Source organism: Octopus sinensis, linkage group LG17, assembly GCF_006345805.1.
Source record: "Octopus sinensis linkage group LG17, ASM634580v1, whole genome shotgun sequence".
Classification (NCBI taxonomy): Eukaryota; Metazoa; Mollusca; class Cephalopoda; order Octopoda; family Octopodidae; genus Octopus; species Octopus sinensis.
Window position 1 is genome coordinate 13,259,322 of NC_043013.1, and position 24,203 is coordinate 13,283,524.

Genomic DNA, 24,203 nt, shown 5'->3' on the forward strand with positions numbered 1-24,203 from the left:
AGAGTGGGGAAAGCAAGGGTGGTGTGTGAGTTAGGCTGAGGGTTGGGTAGAGGTGGGGTATGTGGGTAGGCTGACGGTGGGGATAGATTTGGGGTATGTGGAAGTGGGTGTAAGGGATGGGATGGGTGGGATGGATAGGGAAGGTAGGGTTGGAATGTGTAGGATGGGGTTACGAGGGAGGGGGAGAAGGTGACTAGGAGTGAAGAGAAGAGAGAAGGAGAGTAGGAGTGAAGAGAAGAAGTAGGAGTCGGAGCAAGAGGAGGGATGGATGGGAAGGAAATAGGTGTGAGGAAGAGAGTTGAATTCATGTGGTACAAAGGAGCGAAGAGAGAAGATTAATCCTTGTTCATGAAGCAAACGGGAGTCCGGATGACCCCTGTGCAAGGACAATCCGAACACAGATAGGTGTTGCAAAGAGTGACCGGTAGAACGGAAATGGCAAGAGACTGGGGTGTCACTGCAGAGTTGAATGTCTCAGAAGTGTTCCGCAGACCGGTCACCCAAGAGGCGTCTCATTTGCCCGATGTATAGAGAAGGGGAGAGAGAGAGAGCAGGAGATGCAGTAGTTGACAGTGATAAAAGTGCAGGTGAAGGAGTCAGTGATGTGATAGGGTCGATGATGGGTGCTGGTGAGGAGAGTGGTGTTGGAGAAATAAGGTCAATTGTAACAGCATGTGTGGAAGCAGGGGAATGAGCAGGTTGGGAATTTAGATTACAGAAGAAGCTGTGGACCAAGAGGTCTTGTAGGTTGTGGGCTCATTTGAAGACTGGAGTCACCGAAAGGCTCGGAGAATGGTACATTGGAGAAGTGGGGTGGTGGGGTGGTATTTGAGGGGAAACATATATATATATATATATATATATATATATATATATATATATACATATATATTATTGTATCTAGGGAGAGTTATTTTCTTTTAGTGCCTTGTTAATTCAACACATTCACCAGTCTGATTTCCACTCAAATTTTCATTGCGCCTTGCATCTTTTTCAGTAGTTCTTGATTCTGTTTCTATCGGAATTGCGTTTTTTAATTTCTTTTAAAACTTGTACACATGCGTGTGCACATACTCATATGTATGTGTGTATGTATGTATTTATATATATGTATGTATGTGCATATCTCTACCAGATACAAAAGCGAAATATATATATATGTATGTATGTATGTATATATAAAAGAAGTGAAAATATGTGAAAAACGTATATAAAAAGGGGAAGAGAAATGCCTTGTGTGTGAATTTGGTTGACGGAAACTGAAAGAAGTTTGTCGAATATATATATATATATATATGTGGGTGTGTGTGTGTGGGTGCATGCGTGTGTGTATGTATGTATGTATGTATGTATATATATATATATATATCTGTGTTTGTCCCCCCACCATCGCTTGATGGCCAATGTTGGTGTGTTTATGTCCCCATAATTTAATGGTTCGGCAAAACATACTGATAGGATAAGTTCTAAGCTTATAAACAATAGGTACTGGGGTCAATTTATTTGACTAAACACATGTGCACCAGTATGGCCACAGTCAAATGACTGAAACAAGTAAAATAATAAAATAATGAAAGAACATATATATATATATATATATATATATATATAGTTCAAATTCATAGAAAAACAAAAGATGAAGACAGGTGTAGGAACAAGCAAGTGCATTAGTTTGATGCTCAGGAAAACTGGAAAAGTTTTTTTATGTTTCGAGCCTACGCTCCTCGACAAAAAGGAATAAGAAGAAATCAACAGAGAGAGAATGAAACAGGAAGCATTTAGAGTTTAGCAACCTTTTAATAGTTCTCTCCTTGCACTCTTTCTTCCTTTCCTTTTGGTCATTTTTAAAGGTATATGTATGGTATTGTATACAATTCTTAGTTTGATACAGCTTACAAATTTTAAACAAATGTTTCAATTGATTAAATAGAAATTCTCTCATCATCATGTGATACTGTTTCTAACCAGAAGAATTTATCCATCCAAATCCCATGTCAAAATCAATTTACCATGCTAAAACTACAAAGAAAAAAAATGGAATCATGTGTATCTGAGATATTATGGATTAGATTATCTCCACCACATAACTGTTGCTATTTATATTCAGTAATCTCTTCTTCATATTATGTGTTGTCAGAAGATGGATCTCAATCATTCTTTCTCACATTTAATACCATTTCTTTTATTTCCAGGATCTCCATTTGGAAGTCTTTGCTACACAGAGGTAATGCAAGAAATATGTCCATAAATATGATAATATATAAGTATATATATAGCAGGGTTTCAGTCATGGTATATAGTAAGATAAAATCTTTAATCAGTTGAGATTATCCCAGCAATTAGTAAACAAAAATATCTTTTATGGATATTGATAACCCCAAACCAACAAGTGAGACAACTACCAATATCAGTTTATTATTGATTTCTATATAAGTCTTTTCTCGTTAAATGTTTGAAATATACTAAATGGCTGCTCTTACAAATCTTACCCGATTAGATCACAAGTATTATTTAAAAATAACAGAAAGGCAGACATCACCTGAAGGCTCAAAAAACCAAATGTTGATAGGATTTAAATATAGCACTCCGTTATTTTTCTACATTTATTTCTCTTAAGGATTAATAATTTTAATAAGCAGACAGTTTTATTGGGGAAAAAAATTGAGATTTTGTGATATTGATTTCTTTTACTATTATAAAATGAACAGATTTGTGCAAAGTAAGGAGCAGTTGAAACTGGTTTGTGAACTCAGTGGGAAATCCATAGAATCTGTAAATGATGATCCTAATTATATTCATAAACAGTGAGAGGGAGAAAGGGAGCAAGAGAAAGAGGGTGTCAGAGGGATGGAAAGAGAGGGAGGAAGAGAGAGATAGAGAAAGAGAGGATAAAATAAATTTATTGATAGATAGATAGATAGACTGACAGACAGACAGACAGACAGACAGACAGACAGACAAAATATAAAGATGTGGGTGGGGAGAATGTATTCACTAATTTGTGGATTCGACTGTTGTAACAAGAGACTTGACCAAAGTTTGTGCGTTGAAACTGAAATGACCACATCATGGAGGATGAATGATAACCACCACAACATACATATATTATTATGTAATATTAAATACGAGGAAGGCGACAAGTTGGCAGAAACGTTAGCACGCTGGGGAAAATGCTTAGTGGTATTTCGTCTGTCTTTACATTCTGAGTTCAAATTTTGCCGAGGTCGGCTTTGCCTTTCATTATTTCAGGGTCGATAAATTAAGTACCAGTTACATACTGGGTTCTATCTCATCGATTGGCCCCCTCCCCCCAAATTTCGGACTTTGTGTCTAGAGTAGAAAAGAATATTAAATATGAAAAAATCTCAAAAAATTACACAAAACCATGATTTTTGGCAGTTTGGGATGAAGATTAAAATGACCAGTTTTATTGTTACTTAACAATTCTACAGATTCCTGTTTCTTCTTCTCAAGAAGCTGAGAGCAAGCAGCAATTAAAGAATGAGACTGATTTCATGAGAAATCCTGGTCTTAATGCTCCTCGGCAAAAATAATTTTTAAAAAATATAAATATAAAACAAAGCAATGAATTAAGCCATGTGGAAAAGGAAAAGACAACAAAGATTGAGGCAAAAGATATAGTCTTTTCAGAGAGAAAAAAGAGAAAATTAAGGGAAGGAGAAGGGGATTGTCTTTGTCATATTTCAGATGGTCAACATGGTAATGGATACAAGAAGTGGTAGTTAGTATGTGATTTCTAATAGCAGAGAATCTATTGATGTCTATGTGGAACTCAAGTGAAAATGAGATTAGAAAAGGGTAAGGAGAAACAGGTGTGTGTCAGAATACAATAGTTATGTGTGAGAGGGTAAGTGTAAGATTCATCAGTGGGTGCTGTAGTTACAAACTTGAAGACAGGTGGCCCAGGGCAGGGTTCATGCTCCACTGACCGAAGCAGCAGTGAAATTTGGCAGATGTGTAAATGTCTGAGCAGCTCCAAGAGAGCGCTGGTCACCTCCATGGCATAAAGGAACAGCTGGCAAAGGTACCATAAACATTGCTTACTTCACCTTATTCTGGTCTGTATACCACTGAAGGCAGCGATTCAAGCAATGCAGTCGAAACACCAAGATGCAAACATCATTGACATCCCTCACTATTCGCTCATAGAATGTTTGAGCACTTATGGACAGCACCAAAACAGCAGACCTGAGAGTTGGTAGCTCTTGTTAGGAAATTCGGCAGGTACAACATACACATTGCAGCTCCATGTGAGGCCAGACTTGCAAACAAAGGTCAGCTGACTAAGAGCAAATCGGTTAACCGTCTTCTAGTTTGGCCTCAGTTGTGATGAACAATGTGAAGGAGGAATGGATTTTACCACCAGATCTAGTCTTATCAGCAAGATAACCAACATCCCCAAAAGACTGATGCCCCCTGCAGCTTCACATCAGAAGAAAGCACCATCACAGTACTTACAACCCCACCATGACTGGCTCTGAGGATTTTAATGATAAGATTTAGGAAGACTTGGAAGCTTACATAGTAATTGTGTCTAAGAAGGTCAAGCACGTCTTTTTCAGCAACTTCAGTGCCAGAGTTGCTACATGGATCGAGATATTGGGAGAAGCGGAGTTGGCAATATCCGCAGCAGCTCTCATCTGCAGCAAACCTTGGCATCTAATTGGATACGACATAGTCAGGAGGTGAGGCAGGTGGAATGTTAGGGTTACAAAGGCCATATGTGGTACGGAATGCTGGTCAGATCACAGATTCATCATTGCAATCAGGACATGCACATCCAGCCTACATCCAGTACATCCAAGTGAAGCAGGCAAACAAGTGACTAAGTGTCAGCAAATTGAAATGACACAATGCGAAACTGAATGTCAGCTGGGACCACGTGGACAGTAAGTTGAGCCAATTCAATAGTGGAAATGAGTGGACAGGAGTAGACTGGGTGGCATTTGGAGACATTATACAGTCCTGGATCACTCATCTAGGTCAGAACTTGCATAAATACTAAAACTGCTCGACAACAAAGATGAGGTAATTCGGAAGCTACTACTTAATGAGAAGCATGAAGCGTACAGAGTCACTAAGTAAGACAACACATTGGCCTCCAAGAAAGCAGCTTAAAACACTACAAAAAGCAATGTGCACATAAACCTCAGAGAGACAAACGATTCCTGGCTCTGCAACAAGGCAGATGAGCTGACTTGGGCGAACAGTAGCAACAACAACAATAATAATTCTCCACTTTCTTTATACCGTCTACCCAACTATACCATCAACCATTTACATTATCTTCCCACTTTCTATGTCTGTTACCATTATGGCCTGAAAAATTTCATTGTATTTTCCTTAATTTCTCTCATCTGATGAAAAATAACAGCTGATATTTGAAGCATTGATGACTATGTGTTATGAAAAAATAAATATAAGTAATAATAGCCATATAGATTCTGTGGATCTTGGTGAATTGCAAGGTAACAATGAAACTGGTCAGTCTGGACATAATTTCACAGAAACACTAAATATATATGGATATGGTTTGATATATCTATTTAATAACTGATGTTGTTTTGGGACTATTGCTATATTGTGACTGATGTTATAGTGGAAGTGTTGTAAATATATATTTATCTGTGAATAGATCTATTTTTTAAGGTACGATTCCTCTCATTTGTTACTTGTCTCTGTTACAAATAGTTTCTCCATCTTTCTGCCATTATTACACCTGTCACTCTTCTCTGACCCAATCATTCTCTCTGGGTATAACTTTTCACCTGCCACACAATTCCTTTAATTTTACTTCCTTTCCCATTTTCTTGAGTCCATTTTATGCAAAAACACAATTTTTCTTCTATTCCTTACTTTCAGTTAAAAGACAGACTGAAATATTAAACTTTAGGCTCATCATGATAAATTCGCTTTACTAATCTGCAATTTTCACATTTACAGATTATCCAGTGACTTAGATCATGATGACGATTTTTTCATGGCAAGACAAATGGTAAGTCTTCTTTAATTTTTAAAGGTTATTTTCTTTTTGTACTGTTTTCATAAATTGTGATAAATGGGTTGTTGAGAATTTCATCAATGGGTTGTATAAAATGGATGCTGTATATCCTGTTTATGAATATTGTGATATATTTTCTCACATTGGTACAACCTGTTATTATTTTTCATGCTGGTAGACCAAGCTATTGTCCTTCATACTTGTGTAGCCATTTACTATTCTTCCAATTGGTATGACTGTCTACTCCATCTCTCATTGTAGATCCAGCACAATAGGCTTCTATTTTCTCCAATATTATTAATGTCAGTGTTCATTAGCAAGCAGGGCAAAGTGCTTAGCAGTATTCCGTCTGCTGCTACCTTCTGAGTTCAAATTCTGCTGAGGTTAACTTTGCCTTTCATCCTTTCAGAGTCAATAAATTAAGTATCAGTTGGGTACTGGAGTCGATTTGATCAACTAGCCCCCTCCCCACGAAATCTTGACCTTTTGAATATAGCAGAAGAGATTATTAATGTCAGTGTATAAGATTTCATTTTGCTATGGCTGGATACTGTTTAATATTAGAAGAACCAGTTACTATATATCATACTGGTAGACCAGGCTAAAATTTTTTCATATTTGATGAGTAAGCTGCTAGTTTTCATATGATCAGAAGTAGAAAACTTTTAATATTGGTACAACCTAACTACTACTTTTCATATTCAGAGAGCCATAGAGCCATTTCTTAATTTCTCTGGACAGCTAATTAAAGCTGTGAAATATTAACATCTCTTGATTTAGTTTCATTACATTCCTTATGAAACCATAAATTAATAGAGCATATATAGATGTACCTTAGTAAGGTGTGGCAAGAAAATCTTCAATTAACATGCATTCTAGAGAGATATTTGTGTATATATAATATAGAAGAGGAAAACCGTTGTAACATCACCTACAGGAATTAAACACATGTCTGCTAACCACTACAGGAAGGCAGCATTACAACTTCAATTGTCCAAATAAGGAACCTTTGCTTGGATTAGACAAATCAGAAAAAACTTGGATTACACAGGCACAGGAGTGGCTGTGTGGTAAGTAGCGTGCTAACCAACCACATGGTTTCGGGTTCAGTCCCACTGCGTGGCACCTTGGGCAAGTTTCTTCTGCTATAGCCCCGGGCCGACCAACGCCTTGTGAGTGGATTTGGTAGAGGGAAACTGAAAGAAGCCTGTCGTATATATGTATATATATATATGTATGTGTATGTGTGTTTGTGTGTCTGTGTTTGTCCCCCTAGCATTGCTTGACAACCAATGCTGGTGTGTTTACGTCACTTAGCGGTTCGGCAAAAGGGACCGATAGAATAAGTGCTGGGCTTACAAGGAATAAGTCCTGGGTTCGATTTGCTCGACTAAAGGTGGTGCTCCAGCATGGCCACAGTCAAATGACTGAAACAAGTTAAAGAGTAAACCAGAAGTTTGTCAATGAATAACATATTTCATTCAATACAAAGGTGTGGTGTTATCCATCTTATAAACAAGAAGACAGAGAAAAAGTTTTATGACAATCCATGGGAATTGAACACAGTCTATTCTGTAAATTGTATAGCCATGCCAGCCACAGCAAAGTGACATGACAACACTAACTATCCAATTTGGGATCTTAAAATTAATACAATGGAATAGAGTACATGTGGCCTGCCATTAGAAAATCAGTCCTCAGAGGATCAAGATATGCTTATATCTCATCTAAAATTGAAATATACACATATACGTACATACACACATACATACACATATCTCTCTCTCTCTATATATATATATATACATGCATATATATACATATATCTATATACAAATATACATACACACACACACACACATATATATATAAAACTCAAAATATCTGTGTGTGTGTATGCTTTTTATGCGTTTCCACATTTTTCATCCAATTTTGATGATTCTTTTTTTATTAAATGGCAAATTTACCCAGGCAGGTCACTGCTACATTACCGATGCCTACAGATACACCCTTCTAGGATAAAATTCGATAAAACTGAAGTGACCCCACCACACACACACCTTTTGCAAAAAATGGTTAAAGTTGCACATGAAAAGTTTTTACAGGAACGTCCCATTTTTATAATTTTGGTGTCAACAGGACCGTTATGTTGTGACATTTCAAACAAATATTCTGGCACTACCTTGGGGCCTCTGATTCCCAAGAAAATTGCGAAAAACTTTGAAAAAAATTGATTTTTCGCAATTTTGCAAAATTACACGGTAGAAAACTTTTTACTGGAAAGTCCAATTTCTTTGGTTTTACAGCCAAAAAACCACATGTAATAGCAGTTCTATCAAGTGTCTGTTCTATGTCCAAAGGCATCCCTGTGCGACAAAAAACCACATAAAACTGAAAAAATCGATTTATTTTCAAGTTTTGAATCTTGAGAGCAGCCAGGGTGTCTACTTCTCCAGCTGGCACAAGAACCCATGGATACCGTGCTCACTGCCTTCTTCAAACTATGCGCAATGACCCCTTTGCCAAGACACTCCTGTATCCTCAGGTTCCATCATATTACATTTGGAAAAAGAAAACACACATTTGGGAATCAAGAAAACAAGGACAACCCGTCGAGGGACAGCCAAACTTAAAATCGTGTACCCCACCCTTGGAAGAGTTTACACAGTTCGTCCTAACCAACAAGAATTATTTTACTTTTGCCTACTGCTGCATGAGGTCATGGGACTGACATCTTTTGACAACCTGAAAAACTTCGCGAGCCTGCTGTAAAGCAGACTGCTAGAAGACGACGCTCAGTCTGACGCAACAATGGTGGAAGCTGTTACAATACGCTCAGTGAGGAGTCTTCAAAAACTCTTTACAGTGCTATTGCAAACATGTGAACTCAGTGATCCTGTCACCTTATGGGAGAAATACAAGGAAGACCTTTCAGAGGACTACCACCACCAAGAACAACTTCTGTTGCCACTTAAACATCAGTTTCAACGATGAATTCTTCAACAGAGCACTCGACATTGAGGGCAGCCTACTTACTGCCGGCGGTAACGATCTTTCATTTTATAGTCTACCAAAAGTCAGCAGAACGAGCTCACACATACTACCAATATGCGTTATTCAGGAAACAGCCTCCGACATCGATGCTCTTCAATAATACATCGACGGAACTGAGCCGAGGTTGCTTCAGGACCAGCAGCACACATACAGCGCTGTCTACACTTCCATTCGTGAATGCAAAGGTGGTATTTTCTTTTTAGATGTCCCAGGAGGAACTGGTAAAACATTCGTGACTAAACTTCTCCTTGCAAAAGTACGCCAACAAAAGGAGATCTCTTTAGCTGTAGCTTCTTCTGGAATTGCCATGACTCTACTGCCCGGGAGTAGGCTGGCTCATTCGATCTTCAAACTCCCAGTTAATGCTTCTGTGTCCGACTCAGCCACCTGCAATAATACAAAAGACTCCGGCAAGGCAGAAGTGCTACAAAGGTGCCAGCTCATTGTTTGGGATGAATGCACCATGGCACATAAAGGATCCCATGAAGCACTGGACAGGACCCTGAAAGACATTAGGGGCTGCATTAACCCCATAGGAGGCATTTCCCTCCTGTCTAGTGATTTCAGACAAACCCTATCCATAATTCCAAAAGGCACCTGAGCCGACGCTGTAATGGCTTCATTATTTTATCTTTCCTGTGACAGGACGTGACAATTTTGACTTGTACAACAAGCGTGTGCATTACAACCACATGTGCCCGACATAGTGATCTCATGAAGATTAAAAGCGCATGACCTTGCAGGTTAGAATTTTCTTCAGGGTGAATAGCTCATCCCACTCAAAAAGTCCCTGAATAAAGGTTGCTTAAGGGTATTGAATGAAACACCCATGTTTCCAGAGGTGAATTATTTAAACCCCAAAGAATTCCTCTCAACACATGGTTATGATGCACACTAATCACATTACTTCAGGTTGTGATTAAAGATGCACATATTGTCAGCCACTAAGGTGGTAAAGGCCAAACAACTGACAAGCAAATCTATAGTATTGGGCAGAATATTGTCATCACCATCACTATTATCGTTGTTGTTGTTATTATTTATATTAATACTCCAGGAAACATATACGGTTTAAGGATTATCTATTTGGAATAAACCAATTATAACAGAATTTATATGCTAACCGCTGAAATTAACCAATTTTTCAAAACCCGTAAGGAAAACAGTAAACATTTGGAGAAATACCTTATAACATACCTACACACACACACACACACACACACACATACACGCGCGCGTATCAGGTGGAAGTTATTTTCAATCGAATTTTACGACTGTATAAAATTCTTCAAATGCTTCGATTATGTGTGTGTACATACATTTACTTGATAGCTGGCATTTATCAATGTTTTCTCCTACTGTGTTGATGTGCTGTTTTGTATCATCAATAAAATTGCCTGCATTTTTGATGACATGGGTATGCTAGTGTATGATACTTTTCATAACCCCTTTAGTGTAATCCTCCACCACATCTTAGAAATTTGGTGATTACTATTTTCTGTGTTATTATGCTTCATAAGGAATATTATAAAGCCACTGCAACAATGGCAGAGAGAGAGAGAGAGAGAGAGGAGTCAGCATGACTCTCTATTAGACATTAAGTGAATGCTTAATCAGTCATGTGGCTTTTCTTTTCACATGTTCCAGGATGTCACTTTGTGTAGCAACAGTACCATCTCAAGTATATGAGAACTACATATTTGATGGTTTCATCTGAGCTTTATAGAGGATCTGTAGAGTTGATGGGGATGAAATACTGTTTGGTTATGAAGAAGAAGAAGACCAGTTTATTCAGTATTATTTTTTTTCTATGCAAGATATATTTTTGTTTGTTACAAGAAGTCTTCGGGTATGGTGAGGCCAAGTTGCTTTAGTAACCATCAGTCTTGGAATATTTTCTTGATAGGTTTACTGAATGTGTCTTTGTGCTTTTCATTGGAATACGACTAAATTACTCATGTTATCTCTGTAGGGATCTAAATTTTATGTAAATTAAGGTGAAATGTATATCTCTATATATCTCTAGTATCTCATCCAGATCTGTTAATGTATGAAAGGAATCAGATACAGAGCAAAGTTACCAAACAAGGGCTTTGACTGCTCAATATTTGTTTCAGCTATATTCTGTCAGGAATATGTTGTATGGAATCATGATTGTGTTCTTCTGGGAATTATTCAGATGCCTTATGGAATGATTTGTTCCAGTTGCAATTATTATCAATCTAAGAGAGAGGTTGTTTGGAATTTTGATTTTAAAATGTTAATCAGGGCTGTAGGTGCAATTTTCTTTCAAGTTACGTCAAATAAAAGATCGTCCAATACATGAAAATTAAATGACTATTCAGTAACATGTCCTTTTAATTGTTCTCTATTTACACTCTTTCATCTCTTCTTTTTAGTCATTTTTAAAGCTAGTTGTGGGGTATTGTATACATTTCTAAGTCTCATATGACTTTGAATGTTACACAAAAGTTTAAATTGATTAAATAAAAATTCTCATATCATCATTTGACACTGTTTTTAGTTTAAAAGTTTTCTTCCATTCAAATCCTATGTCAAAACCAGTGTACCATGCTAAAACTATAAATAAGAAGAAAAGAAATCATGTGTATCTGTGATAATATGGATTGCATAATCTCCATCAGATAATTGTCACTACTCTCACCTGTTGTACTATTTATATTCAGTAAGGTCTTCTCTCAGTATAATCTGTTGTAACAAGTTGGAATTCTGTCATTCCTTCTAACATTCAATATCATTTCTTTTAATTTCAGAAAGACGAAATGGACTGCTCAGATGAAGAGAGGTAATGCAAGAAACATATGCCTAAATCTGTTAATATATAAGTACATATATATATAGCAGGGTTCCAATTATGGTGTATAGGGGATCAGCTGAGATTATCCCAGTAATTAGAGATATCTGATCAGTTGAGATTATTTCAGTTATTAGCAAACAAAAACCTCTCCTGGAAATGTTGATAATTTTAAAGCAATGAGCAAGGGAGATTGTTGATTTCCTTGTAAATTATTATCTCATAATATGATGGATATGTATACTAAATTGCTATACTTCCAAATCTTACTCCATTAGAATATTGGTATTATTGATGAATAGTAGAAGGATGGAAATCAACAGAAGGCACAAAAGAATATTTGTTTGGCATTTAATATAATAATCCATCATTTCTCTAGGTTCATATCTCTTAAGGCAGCTATTTCATTAATAATGCTGATCAACAAAATTCAAATTTTTTGCTGACCTATGCACTAAAGAAAGGACCAAACAAAGGGTCCTCAAGTTGCCAGATCCTTCTTTTCCAGACTGGCTGCTTCTTAGCATCTTTCTGGCCTGGAGTCTAAAGTCACTAATGACTAGTCTATGCTGGGCTACATTTTTCACCAGGGTGGGTCTTTGCATTTAAGAGTAGTCATGCATCACGCAGTCTGGTGAGAATGAAATCTATCTGCCTAACAGAGTCACCTAAGTAATAGGTTATCAGGTGGCTGGCTGGCTTCCTGAAGTTGGTGTTGGAGATCAAAAAGTTATTTGCATCACAGAACTCCAGTCGCCTTGCTCCCTCCTCGCTTCAGGGACCAATTCCATGGCCCCCATGAACACGATGGTAGATGCTGGGCTGCCGTCCAACATGCCCATTGAAATCCCCAGTCATGAATATGAAATCATTGTCACTCATCTTGGAGGTAGCCTGCAGAAGAATATCATAAAAGTGGTCCTTCTGTTCATTTTGTAGGCCCACTTGTTGGGTGCAGACAGATATAATTGTAGCTATACTATTCTGCAAGACTAGCCTGAGCATAAGTACTCTGTCACATACTCTAACTACTTCTATGATCTTATCCACCCATTTCTCGGTTAGGAGTATGCCCACACGACCAACTCCATCACTATTACCTTCCCATGTGTGTACGTGTGTGTGTGTGTGTAAATAAATCTAATTTTAAGGTGTGTGTGTGAATAAATCTATTTTTAAAGTATGGTTCCTCTTATTTGTTACTTGCCTCTGTCACAAATAGTTTCTCCATCTTTTCTCCCACTCTTACAATTTTCAGTATATTCCTACTTATCTTTCTTTGAGAAATTGCTTTTTTCAAACTACTGCCTTAATTTCTTAGTTTCCTTTACTCCTTGTTCACCTCTCACCTTTCTTCTCTGATCCAATCACTCTCACTGGGTATAACTTTTCAGCTGCCATACAATTCCTTAAATTTTAGTTTCACTTCCATTTTCTTGATTCCATTTCATTCTTTCTTTCAGTTAAAAGATAAAGACTGAAATATTAGACTCTAGCCTCATAATGACAGATTCACTTTACTAATCTGGAATTTTCACATTTACATATTTTGCAGTGACTTACTTGATGAATATTTCGAGCAACTAAAAAGAGTAAGTCTTTTTTTTAAGTTTTAAATTTTGATTTATTTTTGTTGTTTTCATAAATTGTGATAAAGGAATTGTTGAGAATTTCATCACTGGATCGTGTAAAATGAACTTTGCATATCCTCTTTGTGAATATTTTCATATATTTCCTCACATTGGTACAAAATGCTTCTATTAGGTCATAAATTATGAAATTTGTAGAAAAGAAAAATGTTTGCTCATGTTTTATAAATACAAGGAATAGTTTTATTCATCAAGGTATGCACCTATATTGTCAATACACTTTTGCCATTTTAGTGGTAGCTTGTCAAGCCTGGAACTGTAAAGGCCTAGCAATCTAGAGAAATAATTAGTACTGCTTATAGACCAGGGACAAATAAATAAGACCTGTGCATAGAAGAATTTTATCAAAAAGTATAATGTAATAAATTTTAGACACGAACAAAAATTAAGATGTTTACATAAGAAGAGAAATTAATTTTACACAATATAAATAAGTGCTAAATAATCAATCATAATATAATCAATCGAACGATATATTTTGAAATAACTGACTCTAAAAAACAAACGAGAAATTATCCAATCAATTCTTGGAATTTAAAATAAAATTCACATCTGAATTAACGTTTAACACCACTTTATTTAATGTAATACTAAAATTAACATGAAACTTTCACCAGTTCGATCAGAAAGGATATCACAATGAAGACCTTCAAGAAACTGCACCAGTATTACAGTAAAGTTACAATTACAATGGTTACTAACCAATGTAATAGAAACATGTGTAGGTCAATATTCAGTTGCATTTAAATCAAAATGAAAATTAAAATTCATGAAATGCTACTTCATACTCCTTTATAATAATAATAATTATTATTATTATTATTATTATTATTATTATTATTATTATTGATTGATTGATTGATTAACTCTAGTTTCAGCTCACGAGCTGTGGCCATGCTGGGGCACCGCCATTTGGTGTTGCTACATGGTTTTACTTCACGAATGCTTTTTAGCAACTGCCATTTGGTGCATGAGAGAGTTCGATGCAGCTGCCCTCATCTGCACCTCCTGCCGTGAAGTTGGTTCATCTGGGATACCTGACAAGAAGAGATCCAGTTTCCTTTTAAAGACATCTGCATCCACCCCATGCAGGTCTCTTAGGTTCTTCGGGAGGATATTGAAGAGCTGTGGGCCTCGGAAGCCCAGGCTATCACAGTATCTTGTCCTACATCTTGATGGCAAATTTGGAGTCCTTGGCACCACGGAGTGGCGCCCAGTTCTGGCATTTGTGTAACTCTCGATGCCAAAGTTTGGGACAAGTCCTTCCAGGATCTTCCAGATGTATATTATAGCATATCTTTCTCGCCTACGCTCCAAGGAATAGAGTTTTAATCTCTTGAGTCTTTCCCAGTAGCTTATATTCTGCACAGAGGCTATCTTCTTCGTGTAGCTACGTTGGATCGCCTCAAGTTCTGTGATCAACTTGACACTGGATGGTGATTATAGCTGAGAGCAATAGTCAAAGTGGCTTAGGACAAGTGTCCTCCAGAGGACCATCATGGTTTCTTGTTCTCTTGTTCTAAAGGTTCTAAGAATCCATCCGGCCAGTCGTGTACATTTCATTGCCAATTTAGCAACATGCACACAAAAGGTTGCGTCATCACTCATGTAAATACCCAGGTCACGCACTGATTGTGCCTCTGGGATTGCAATTCCCCTGGGTCCAGTGTATTCATTGGGTATTGCATTTAGTTTTGCATGCTGATAGCATAAAGCTTGAAACTTTTCAGCATTGAACTGCATGCTATTCTTTTCAGCCCACTTGTATATTTTGTCCAGCTCACATTGCAGGCGTTTAGTGTCCTCAGGGTTCTGTATTGCCTGTGAAACTTTTGTATCATCTGCATAACTTATGATTGTGGCTCTCTGCGTGGCTGAGGGCATGTCTGAGAGGGCCATTATGAACAGTAGTGGTCCCAAAACAGTGCCCTGCGGAACACCGCTCACTACCACCTGACTTCTATCTTTCAGAAAGTCATGAAGCCATTCTCCCAGTTTTCCAACTATGCTAAGATCACGTAGTTTGTGACATATCATTCCATGATCGACTTTATCAAAGGCCTTTGCAAAGTCGAGATATATCACTTCCACATTTGAGTGGTTGAGCAGTCGTTTCAGCACCCAGGCATAGTGTTGTAGGAGCTGAGTTAAGCAGCTTCTTCCTGGTCGGAAATCATGTTAGGTGTCAGGCAGCAAGTCATTTTCTTCAAGGAGGGTGATCAGTTTCCTTCTGACTATTCGTTCCATGACCTTGCTGATGTGTGAGGTCAGAAAGATAGGTCTGTAGTTCTGCTACCTCCTTTATGAATAGGGCATATTTTACCTTCCTTCAGTTTTCTTGGAAGTTTGCCAGCTGCAAGGAAGCTCTGAAAGAGGAACTGCAGTGGTCTTGCTAGGACTCTCTTACATACTTTTAGGAGGATTGCCGGGAATCCATCAGGGCCAGTAGCTGAGTCTGTTTTCATTTCATCTATAGCCTTTATTACATCATCTTCCTTTATATCGATGTAATCTATCGTCGCTGCCTCTGATTTTATATCTGCAGTGGTAAAGAAGTCAGTTGGATTAGTGATTTGGAAATGCCCAAGGGGTGGAGTGAAAACACTCTTGAATTGCTCATTCAGTATTTCACTTACCCTCATTGGTTTTCCTGTGAGTGTGCCATCCTTTTCAAGGAGTGGCCCTATCCTACAGTGCACCGTAGCTGTTTCTTTGGCATACCTGTAGAAAGCTCTGGGGTTAGATTTTGTGTTGTCTATAGCCCAGGCTTCTTTGTCTGCTCTTTCCTTTTCATGGGAGAGTTGCAGACATTTTTCAATTTCCAACAGTTTTATTTTCAGGCGGGACTTTTCACTGCTTTCAATTTGTTTGTTTAGGCGATTTGAAATTTTTGTACGCTGTCTCATTAAAATTTTCCTCTCTCTGGGGATGATTTTGTTCTTGTGTACAGTGGCCTTTCTCTCTGGGACACATTTGTAGCATATGGCTTGCATTACAGACATGAATTGTTGAAGTTTCACGTCGATGTCTGGCGAGGAGAGACATTCAGGCCAGTTTTGTTTGAGGATCTCTTTCTCAATTTGTTTCCAGTTTGCCTTATGGAAGTTCAAGCTGGAAAGATTCTGAGGGTTTCTTGTAGGCTGCATGTCCATGCTTTCCTTTGGCCCGTACATGGTCAGCTCTACCATGTTGTGATCCGAGAGTAGTGTCAGTGTCACTTTCACATTATGGATGAGATCCATATTATTTGTGAAGCAGAGATCCAGTGTGTTACATGCCCTGGTTGGTTGGAGTATTACTTGCTCCATGTACAGGGTGTTGATGAGGTTCAGGAGGGACCTCGCCTGTCCTCGTTCACATCTTGTCATTCCTGGGAGAGAAAAGCCATCAGGCCATCTGACATTGGGTAGATTGAAGTCTCCCATAAGAAGTACACTTATGTGTTGTTCTAATGTGATTAGAACTTCTTCTATTCTTATAAGGCAGTCTTCAAACTTGCCTACATGGCTTGGGGCATCTGGAGGGCGATATGTAGCACACACAACTACATCAAGTTGCCTTATATGTACAATTAGTGTGTCACACACCGAGTTTGAGTATGACAAAAGGACCTGGGGTGTGAGGTCCTCACGGATGTACATATTATTATTATTATTATTATTATTATTATTATTATTATTATTATTAATATATAAAGGATTGAGGTAACTCCTTTAGATATAGAAGCAAAAATAAAAGAGTGCCATTGTCATCATGTGAAGGATATTTTGACATCTTGTGACTTGATGACAATGACACTCTTCTTTTATTTTGTTTCTATATCTGGAGGAGGTACCTCAATCCTTTATATATTCACCAAAATGAAGTAGATTGACAAAATTATTTTTTGAACCTGTTGAAGACACACGAGATGTCAAACTATCGTTCACTTGATAACAATGGCACTCTTCTTTTATTTTTGCTTTTATTATTATCATTATTATTTTAATTATTAATTTATATTAAAACTCCATGAAACCTACATGCTTAAGGGTTATCTATTTGGAATAAACCAATGGAATATATCTCTAAATTCTTATCTAGTAAGAATCATAACAGAATTTATATACTAGTCATTGAATTTAATCAGGTTTTCAAAAATTATGAGGAAAACAGTAAATGTTTGGAGAAATACCTTATAACATACCTCTTTATATATATATATATATATATATATACGCTTATATGTTTTCTCCCCCTGCACTCATGTGCCATTTTGTATCATTAATAAAGTTGCCTGCATTTTTGAGGACATAGGTATGCTAGTGTATAATACTTTTCATAACTCCTGTATTGTAGGCCTCTACCACATCGTAGAAATTCGGTGATTATTATTTTCTGTGTTATTCTACTTCATAATGAGTATTATAAAGCTGCACCAATAGTGGCAGAAATACATTTGTGTTTGTTACGAGAGGTCTTCAGGGATGGTGAGGCTTTAATGTTGCTTTAGTAACCATCAGTCTTGGAATATTTTCTTGATCGGTTTACTGAATGTGTCTTTTTGCTTTTCATTGGAATATGAATAAATTACTCATGTTATCTGTGTAGGGATCTAAATTTTATGTAAATTAAGGTGAAATGTATATCTCTATATATCTCTAGTATCTCATCCAGATCTGTCAATGTATGAAAGGAATCAGATACAGAGCAAAGTTACCAAACAAGGGCTTTGACTGCTCAATATTTGTTTCAGCTATATTCTGTCAGGAATATGTTGTATGGAATCATGATTGTGTTCTTCTGGGAATTATTCAGATGCCTTATGGAATGATTTGTTCCAGTTGTAATTATTATCAATCTGAGAGAGAGGTTGTTTGGAATTTTGATTTTAAAATGTTAATCAGGGCTGTAGGTGCAATTTTCTTTCAAGTTACGTCAAATAAAAGATCGTCCAATACATGAAAATTAAATGACTATTCAGTAACATGACCTTTTAATTGTTCTCTATTTACACTCTTTCATCTCTTCTTTTTAGTCATTTTTAAAGCTAGTTGTGGGGTATCGTATACATTTCTAAGTCTCATATGACTTTGAATTTTACACAAAAGTTTAAATTGATTAAATAAAAATTCTCATATCATTGTTTGACGTGGTTTCTAGTTAAAAGATTTCTTCCATTCAAATCCTATGTCAAAACCAGTGTACCATACTAAAACTATAAATAAGAAGAAAAGAAATCATGTGTATCTGTGATAATATGGATTGCATAATCTCCATCAGATAATTGTCACTACTCTCACCTGTTGTACTATTTATATTCAGTAAGGTCTTCTCTCAGTATAATCTGTTGTAACAAGTTGGAATTCTGTCATTCCTTCTAACATTCAATATCATTTCTTTTAATTTCAGAAAGACGATAAGGACAGCTCAGAGGAAGACAGGTAATGCATGAGATATGTCCCTAAATTTGATAATATATAAGTACATATATATATAGCAGGGTTTCAGTTATGGTATATTGTAAGCTGCAATTATCCCAGTAATTAGAAAACAAAAATTTCTTTTGTGGACAGTGGCACCCCAAAAACAATAAGTAAGGGAGATAACAAAGAATATCAGTTTTTTATTGATTTCTATATACCTCATTTCATATTTGTTTGAAATATACTAAATTGCTACTCTTCCAAATTCTACCCGATTAGATCACTGGTACTATTTGCAAATAGCAGAAAGAAATTAATAAAAGGTTTAAAAAATTCAAAATTTGGTTAGCATTTAATATCCATCATCTCTCTACACTTATTTCTCTTAACACAGCTATAGCATTAACAATTTTAACAATCACACACAATTTTATTGGTGAAAGAAATTAGATTCTGTGATATTGATTTCTTTCTCTATTATATGAAGAAAAGACTTATGCAAATTAACAGAAGTTAGAACTCTGTGGGAAATCCATAGCTTCTACTAATAATAATTTTAATCATATTCATAAACAGTGTGAGAAGGGCAGAGAGAGTAAGGACATGAAAGAAGGATGGAGGGAGAAAGAGGGAGGAAGAGAGAGATAGAGTCAGAGAAGAGAGAGAGAAAATAGATAGATTAATTGATCGACTGACAGACATACAGACAGATAGGCAGGCAGACAGACAGACAGAAAGACAGACAGATAGATAGATATCTTTCTTTATTGGCCACACAGGGCTGAACAGAGAGGGGACAAATACAAATGTAAAGCTTTTCTTTTTGAAAATGAAAAAGAAAAAGGGAAAAATTGAGAAAAAAAATGTAAAATTCTGATCAAAAGGGATCGGTGGGGGATAAAGACGGTCAAAAGTGATCGTGTATCACAGAAGAATTTTTTAAATGTGAAAAGCAAGATTATGTTTATCCGTGGAAAGAAAAGCCTATGGAAAAGACCACGGTATCCTCAGGCAGGGAGGGAATAAACACATGAGAGCAAAGTGCTCTCTCTCTCTCTACCTCTCTGTTTTCGATTTACAGGATCATGCTCAAAGTAGTTTCGTCACTCACATGCACCATCTATGCTACGTTCACCCACCTTTTTTTGAAACTTTCACAAGACAAAACCTACCTCTCCATTCTCACCTTCCTTTTCAAGTGGTACTTGAAAAAGTTGATGAGCGATTGGCCAGAGAGGTAAGTGTTTGTCTCTAATCCTTTCGCTCGAGTCTACCACACACATTCTTTCACCATGGCTACCATTACGATGAAGACTGTCTTGCCTTTCAAGTTGAAGGAAGATGGTGGAGCAGTTTGCACGATAGACTCGGCCAACAGGCGGACTTGTCTCACACTTGACAACAGCCGTTTGGCATAAGCCCACAGGTCCGAAATGGTTAGAGACTGTATGAGTGCGTGTAGAATGGTTTCATCGTTCTGACTGCATCTCGGGCAAGTCGGTCCAGTGTGTCTCGAACCGTGCCTGTAGAGCTTATCCCGAACAGGTAATGCTTTTGGATAGCACTGCCAGGCCAGGGATCTTTGGTGATTGTCCATAGGTCCCGGCCCGAAAGGTGTTCTGAACAGGCAGGTCAGGTGTTCCTCATCGACGCCCAGATTCTGCCCAAGAATGTCATCGCACCTCCCCTCCACTAAGCCTCTATAGAATTCCTTTGTTGTAATGAAGTCACACAAGTTTGGTCCCGGACAGCAGAGTTGCTTGACAGCAATGCGACACTCACAGTCCCATTCACCTAGCCTCGGTCTCTGTTTATTCCACAACTGCAGTTCAGCCAAGAAGATGAGCTGCAGGAAAGCACACCACACAAACAGCGACCACACGTCTATGAAGTGCCGAAGATGACACAGTCTCAGCGCATCATCAACCACCTCATGCCTAGCCCTCCATTTAGCGGGTGTTGACAGCAAATGGACTGCTTAACCATTGGAATGCTTCCCTTCCACAAAAAATGGAAGAGTATGCGTTCCAGTTTGGTGATGGTAGGGTTGGGACAAGGCACGATGGTCAGATGATAATTGATGACGGATGTGATGTATGCGACCTTTTAGGCCACTCTAGTCTTTATTTCGCCCCAGTTCTTCTTCATTTGGAAATCTGAACCGAATCAGACCCTGAGCAATTGAACCGGTCTGTTGGTCAAACGTCCAATGATGGAGACACTGTTGGATGGCATGGGCTTGCTTCTCCAGGTGCCGAGCCGCAAGCCCACTGACTTTTCTCGATTAACTTTTGCTCCCATTACCGCTTCATGTTCTTTTAGTGTCTCTCCGACCAGGTCGATGTGCTTGTGGCTTGACATTATGATGGTGACGTCGTCCACATATGCAGACACGCTCCTCTCACAACCCAGCATGCCCCTCAGCATTGCCAGCTTCCACAATAGTGGCTGAAGAGTCAAAACATACAGAAGCAACGAGAGGGGGCATCCTTGATGAACCAAACGCATGATGTTAAATGATCTGGATAGATGACCATTTACGCGAAATACCGAGCGGATGCCGCTGTATAAGGCAGCGATCCAACCACAGAAGACGGCACTGAAACCAGCTGCTTTGAGGACAGCCTCCAAGTAGTGATGGTCTACCCTATCAAAAGCTTTTGATTGATCTAAATTGATCATCACCCCACCCATGCCAGGTTCCTTAACTACCCTGTCTATGATGTAGTGCATCAGATGGAGGTTGACCCCTCTTGTTTGTCCTCTCTATGTTTAGCCCCTTGTGGGCAATAAAGAAATAAGATGGAGGTTGTCATGGATACTCCTATCTGGCATGGCGCGCGTTTGTGCCTTGTCGAATAGTTTCTTGATGACAGGCGCCAACCTCTTGGCTAATACCTTGGCCAAAATTTTTAAATCTGCGTTGAGCAGAGTGATGGACCTGAAGTTATCTACGTCGTTTCCCTTGTTTGGATCACTACTCCTTGCTTTACAAAGACTGGGATATTTCCGTTTTGCTGCCAGTTGCAGTAGACAGCTACCAAGATGCCTCCAAGTAAGTTTGGCATATGGCAATAAAGTTCATAGGGCAGACCATCCAAGCCTGGTGACTTGTCTCTCGCGCAGCCTGCCATCACATCCCATACATCTGCGGCTGTGATGGGTCTTTCACAACACTCCGCCTCTCTTGCTGAGAGTCGTGGCAGGCCACTAAGGTAGGCACTAAAGACCACTCTGCATTCTGACCCACCAGTTGTCCTGAACAGTCGGGCAAAGTGTTGTTAAAAGGCCTCACACATCTTTTCAGGCTCAAGTAATTCACACCCCTCTTCATCTGTAAGTGACCTAATGGTGGCTCTATTGCCTCGTTGCACCTCCGCCACTTGGGCCTCTTGGGTGGCTCCAACTCCTTTATTCCTCAGAGCATGCATCCTAGATCTGACATTGTATCCTTCGTGTTTCGTGTTGAAGTGTTGGTCGGGGGCCAACCTCACTGCCAGTACATTGGATGTGATGCCAGATCTAAGTGCCTCTTCTATTTTCTTAACTAACTTTCCCTCTATTCTATTTCGGTCTAATGTTAGGGCCTTATTGTACCTCACTGATTTTACTTTAATTGCTTTCTTTAGGGCATACCACCATCTGTTGTTGATGATGGCACCTGTCAATGCCCTCTTAACTAATATGCTAATCCAGTCCCTGTAAGCCTGGCATGCTGTGAACGACATGTTCAGCTTCCAGTAACTGGGACTCCCCCTATATGTCTTAACTAAGTCAAGTGTACAAGTCACAAGTTTGTGGTCTGTGTAGCTGACTATATGGAATTGTGGACAACCTACACTAACTTTATCCACTGTCCTACAGAATACTTAAGTACAATCTGGATGACCCAATGTAGTTGCTTCATGTCCACATTGGCACATTCAGGTGGTCCAGTCGTTTCCTGTCAAATAGTTGAAAATATCTGAGCAGGTCTTTGAGGCATTTGCATCTCCACATAGTCTAGATGCGTGTCCAGGTAGTGTTCCAATCCCCCAGTAAAAGTAAAGGTTGAGACATACCCAGGAAAACCTCTAGACGTCGAAAGAAATCTGGCCGGCCTGTTAAGGATGGTGCATAAACTGTAATCAGTCAAAAAGCACACCCATTGCTGCCATTGACATCCAAACAACCAGCCTACCCTCCGGGTCTAGGAAAATTGCTCTTACTTTGAGGTCCAGACACTTCCGAAGAAGCACCACGGTGCCACCTCTGCCCATTCTCGGCAGACATGGAAAAAATGTTGAAATGTCCGCCGAACATGTGCTGGAGTGCCCGCAGGCTGTGGAGTCTGGTCTCACTGATAGAGTCTGGTCTGCAGATTTTGTGACTTGATGTCGTTTAACAGGTAGCCTTGTTTCCAAGGTGACCCCAAGCCATGTACATTTATACTGCCAATGTTGAGCATGTTCCTATTGAAAGTTGTGTGTAGACATGTATATATAATGCGTATATATGTACATATTTAATGCGTATGTGTATATATATTTATGTGTGTGTGTGTAATGTGTGCATATGTGGTCGGACTGAGCTGAAAATATGCACACCTATGTTAAAAGTGCTAGCGAGTTTGCATGGCACCTTTGAGTTTGCTCAATTGAAAGGCATGGCCTCTAGGACAAAATACCTCATCTTTTAAAATGTGACCCGCATAGACCCAAATGAAATCGGGTTATAATACCGAAACAAGCAAAACAATAATAAACTATTTTAATCCTAAGTAAGGCCGGGTATATCTGTCTAATCTATAAAATGAAGAAGGCGAACAGTGATACAAATTGATTTTTATGTAAAAAGGGGTCTAAATGGGGCTGGATGAGGATTAAAATTTACAGGAGGGGGTAACTTGAGGTGAGAAATTGATTGGAAGACATTTTGGGGCGCTACAGTGGTTGTTTTGGTGTGCAAACGGGGATTTTATTGATTTCTGGGGGACACTTGGGGGTCTAGATTGGACACCTTTTGCCCAACTTCAATTAAATTTTCAACATGGTAAAGTGGAAGCGGATTTGTAATTTAAGCGCGGAAATCTAATTTTTTTTATAAATGGGAGAGAGATAGATAAAGATAGAGAGTAAGAGAAAGCAAGGGAGAGTCTGAGAGAAAGGAGGAGTAAGAGAGTGGGAAAGTGAGAGAGAAAGGAGAGAGAAACAAAGAGGGAACATGTGGTGATAAGAAACAGAAAGTAACAACCCTCACCCATGCGTAGAGTGGGTCAC

General features: G+C 38.4%; 1 protein-coding gene across 1 annotated transcript in view; it reads left to right on the top strand.

Annotated features, from left to right (window-relative positions):
• LOC115221041 overlaps window positions 1-24,203 on the top strand; it is a 248,440-nt gene that overhangs the window by 219,886 nt on the left and 4,351 nt on the right. The window contains exons 32-36 of the mRNA XM_036510314.1: window positions 2,193-2,224; window positions 5,965-6,016; window positions 11,851-11,882; window positions 13,447-13,483; window positions 18,932-18,963. Coding sequence (XP_036366207.1) covers window positions 2,193-2,224; window positions 5,965-6,016; window positions 11,851-11,882; window positions 13,447-13,483; window positions 18,932-18,963 — 185 coding nt within the window. The remainder of the gene's footprint in view (window positions 1-2,192; window positions 2,225-5,964; window positions 6,017-11,850; window positions 11,883-13,446; window positions 13,484-18,931; window positions 18,964-24,203) is intronic.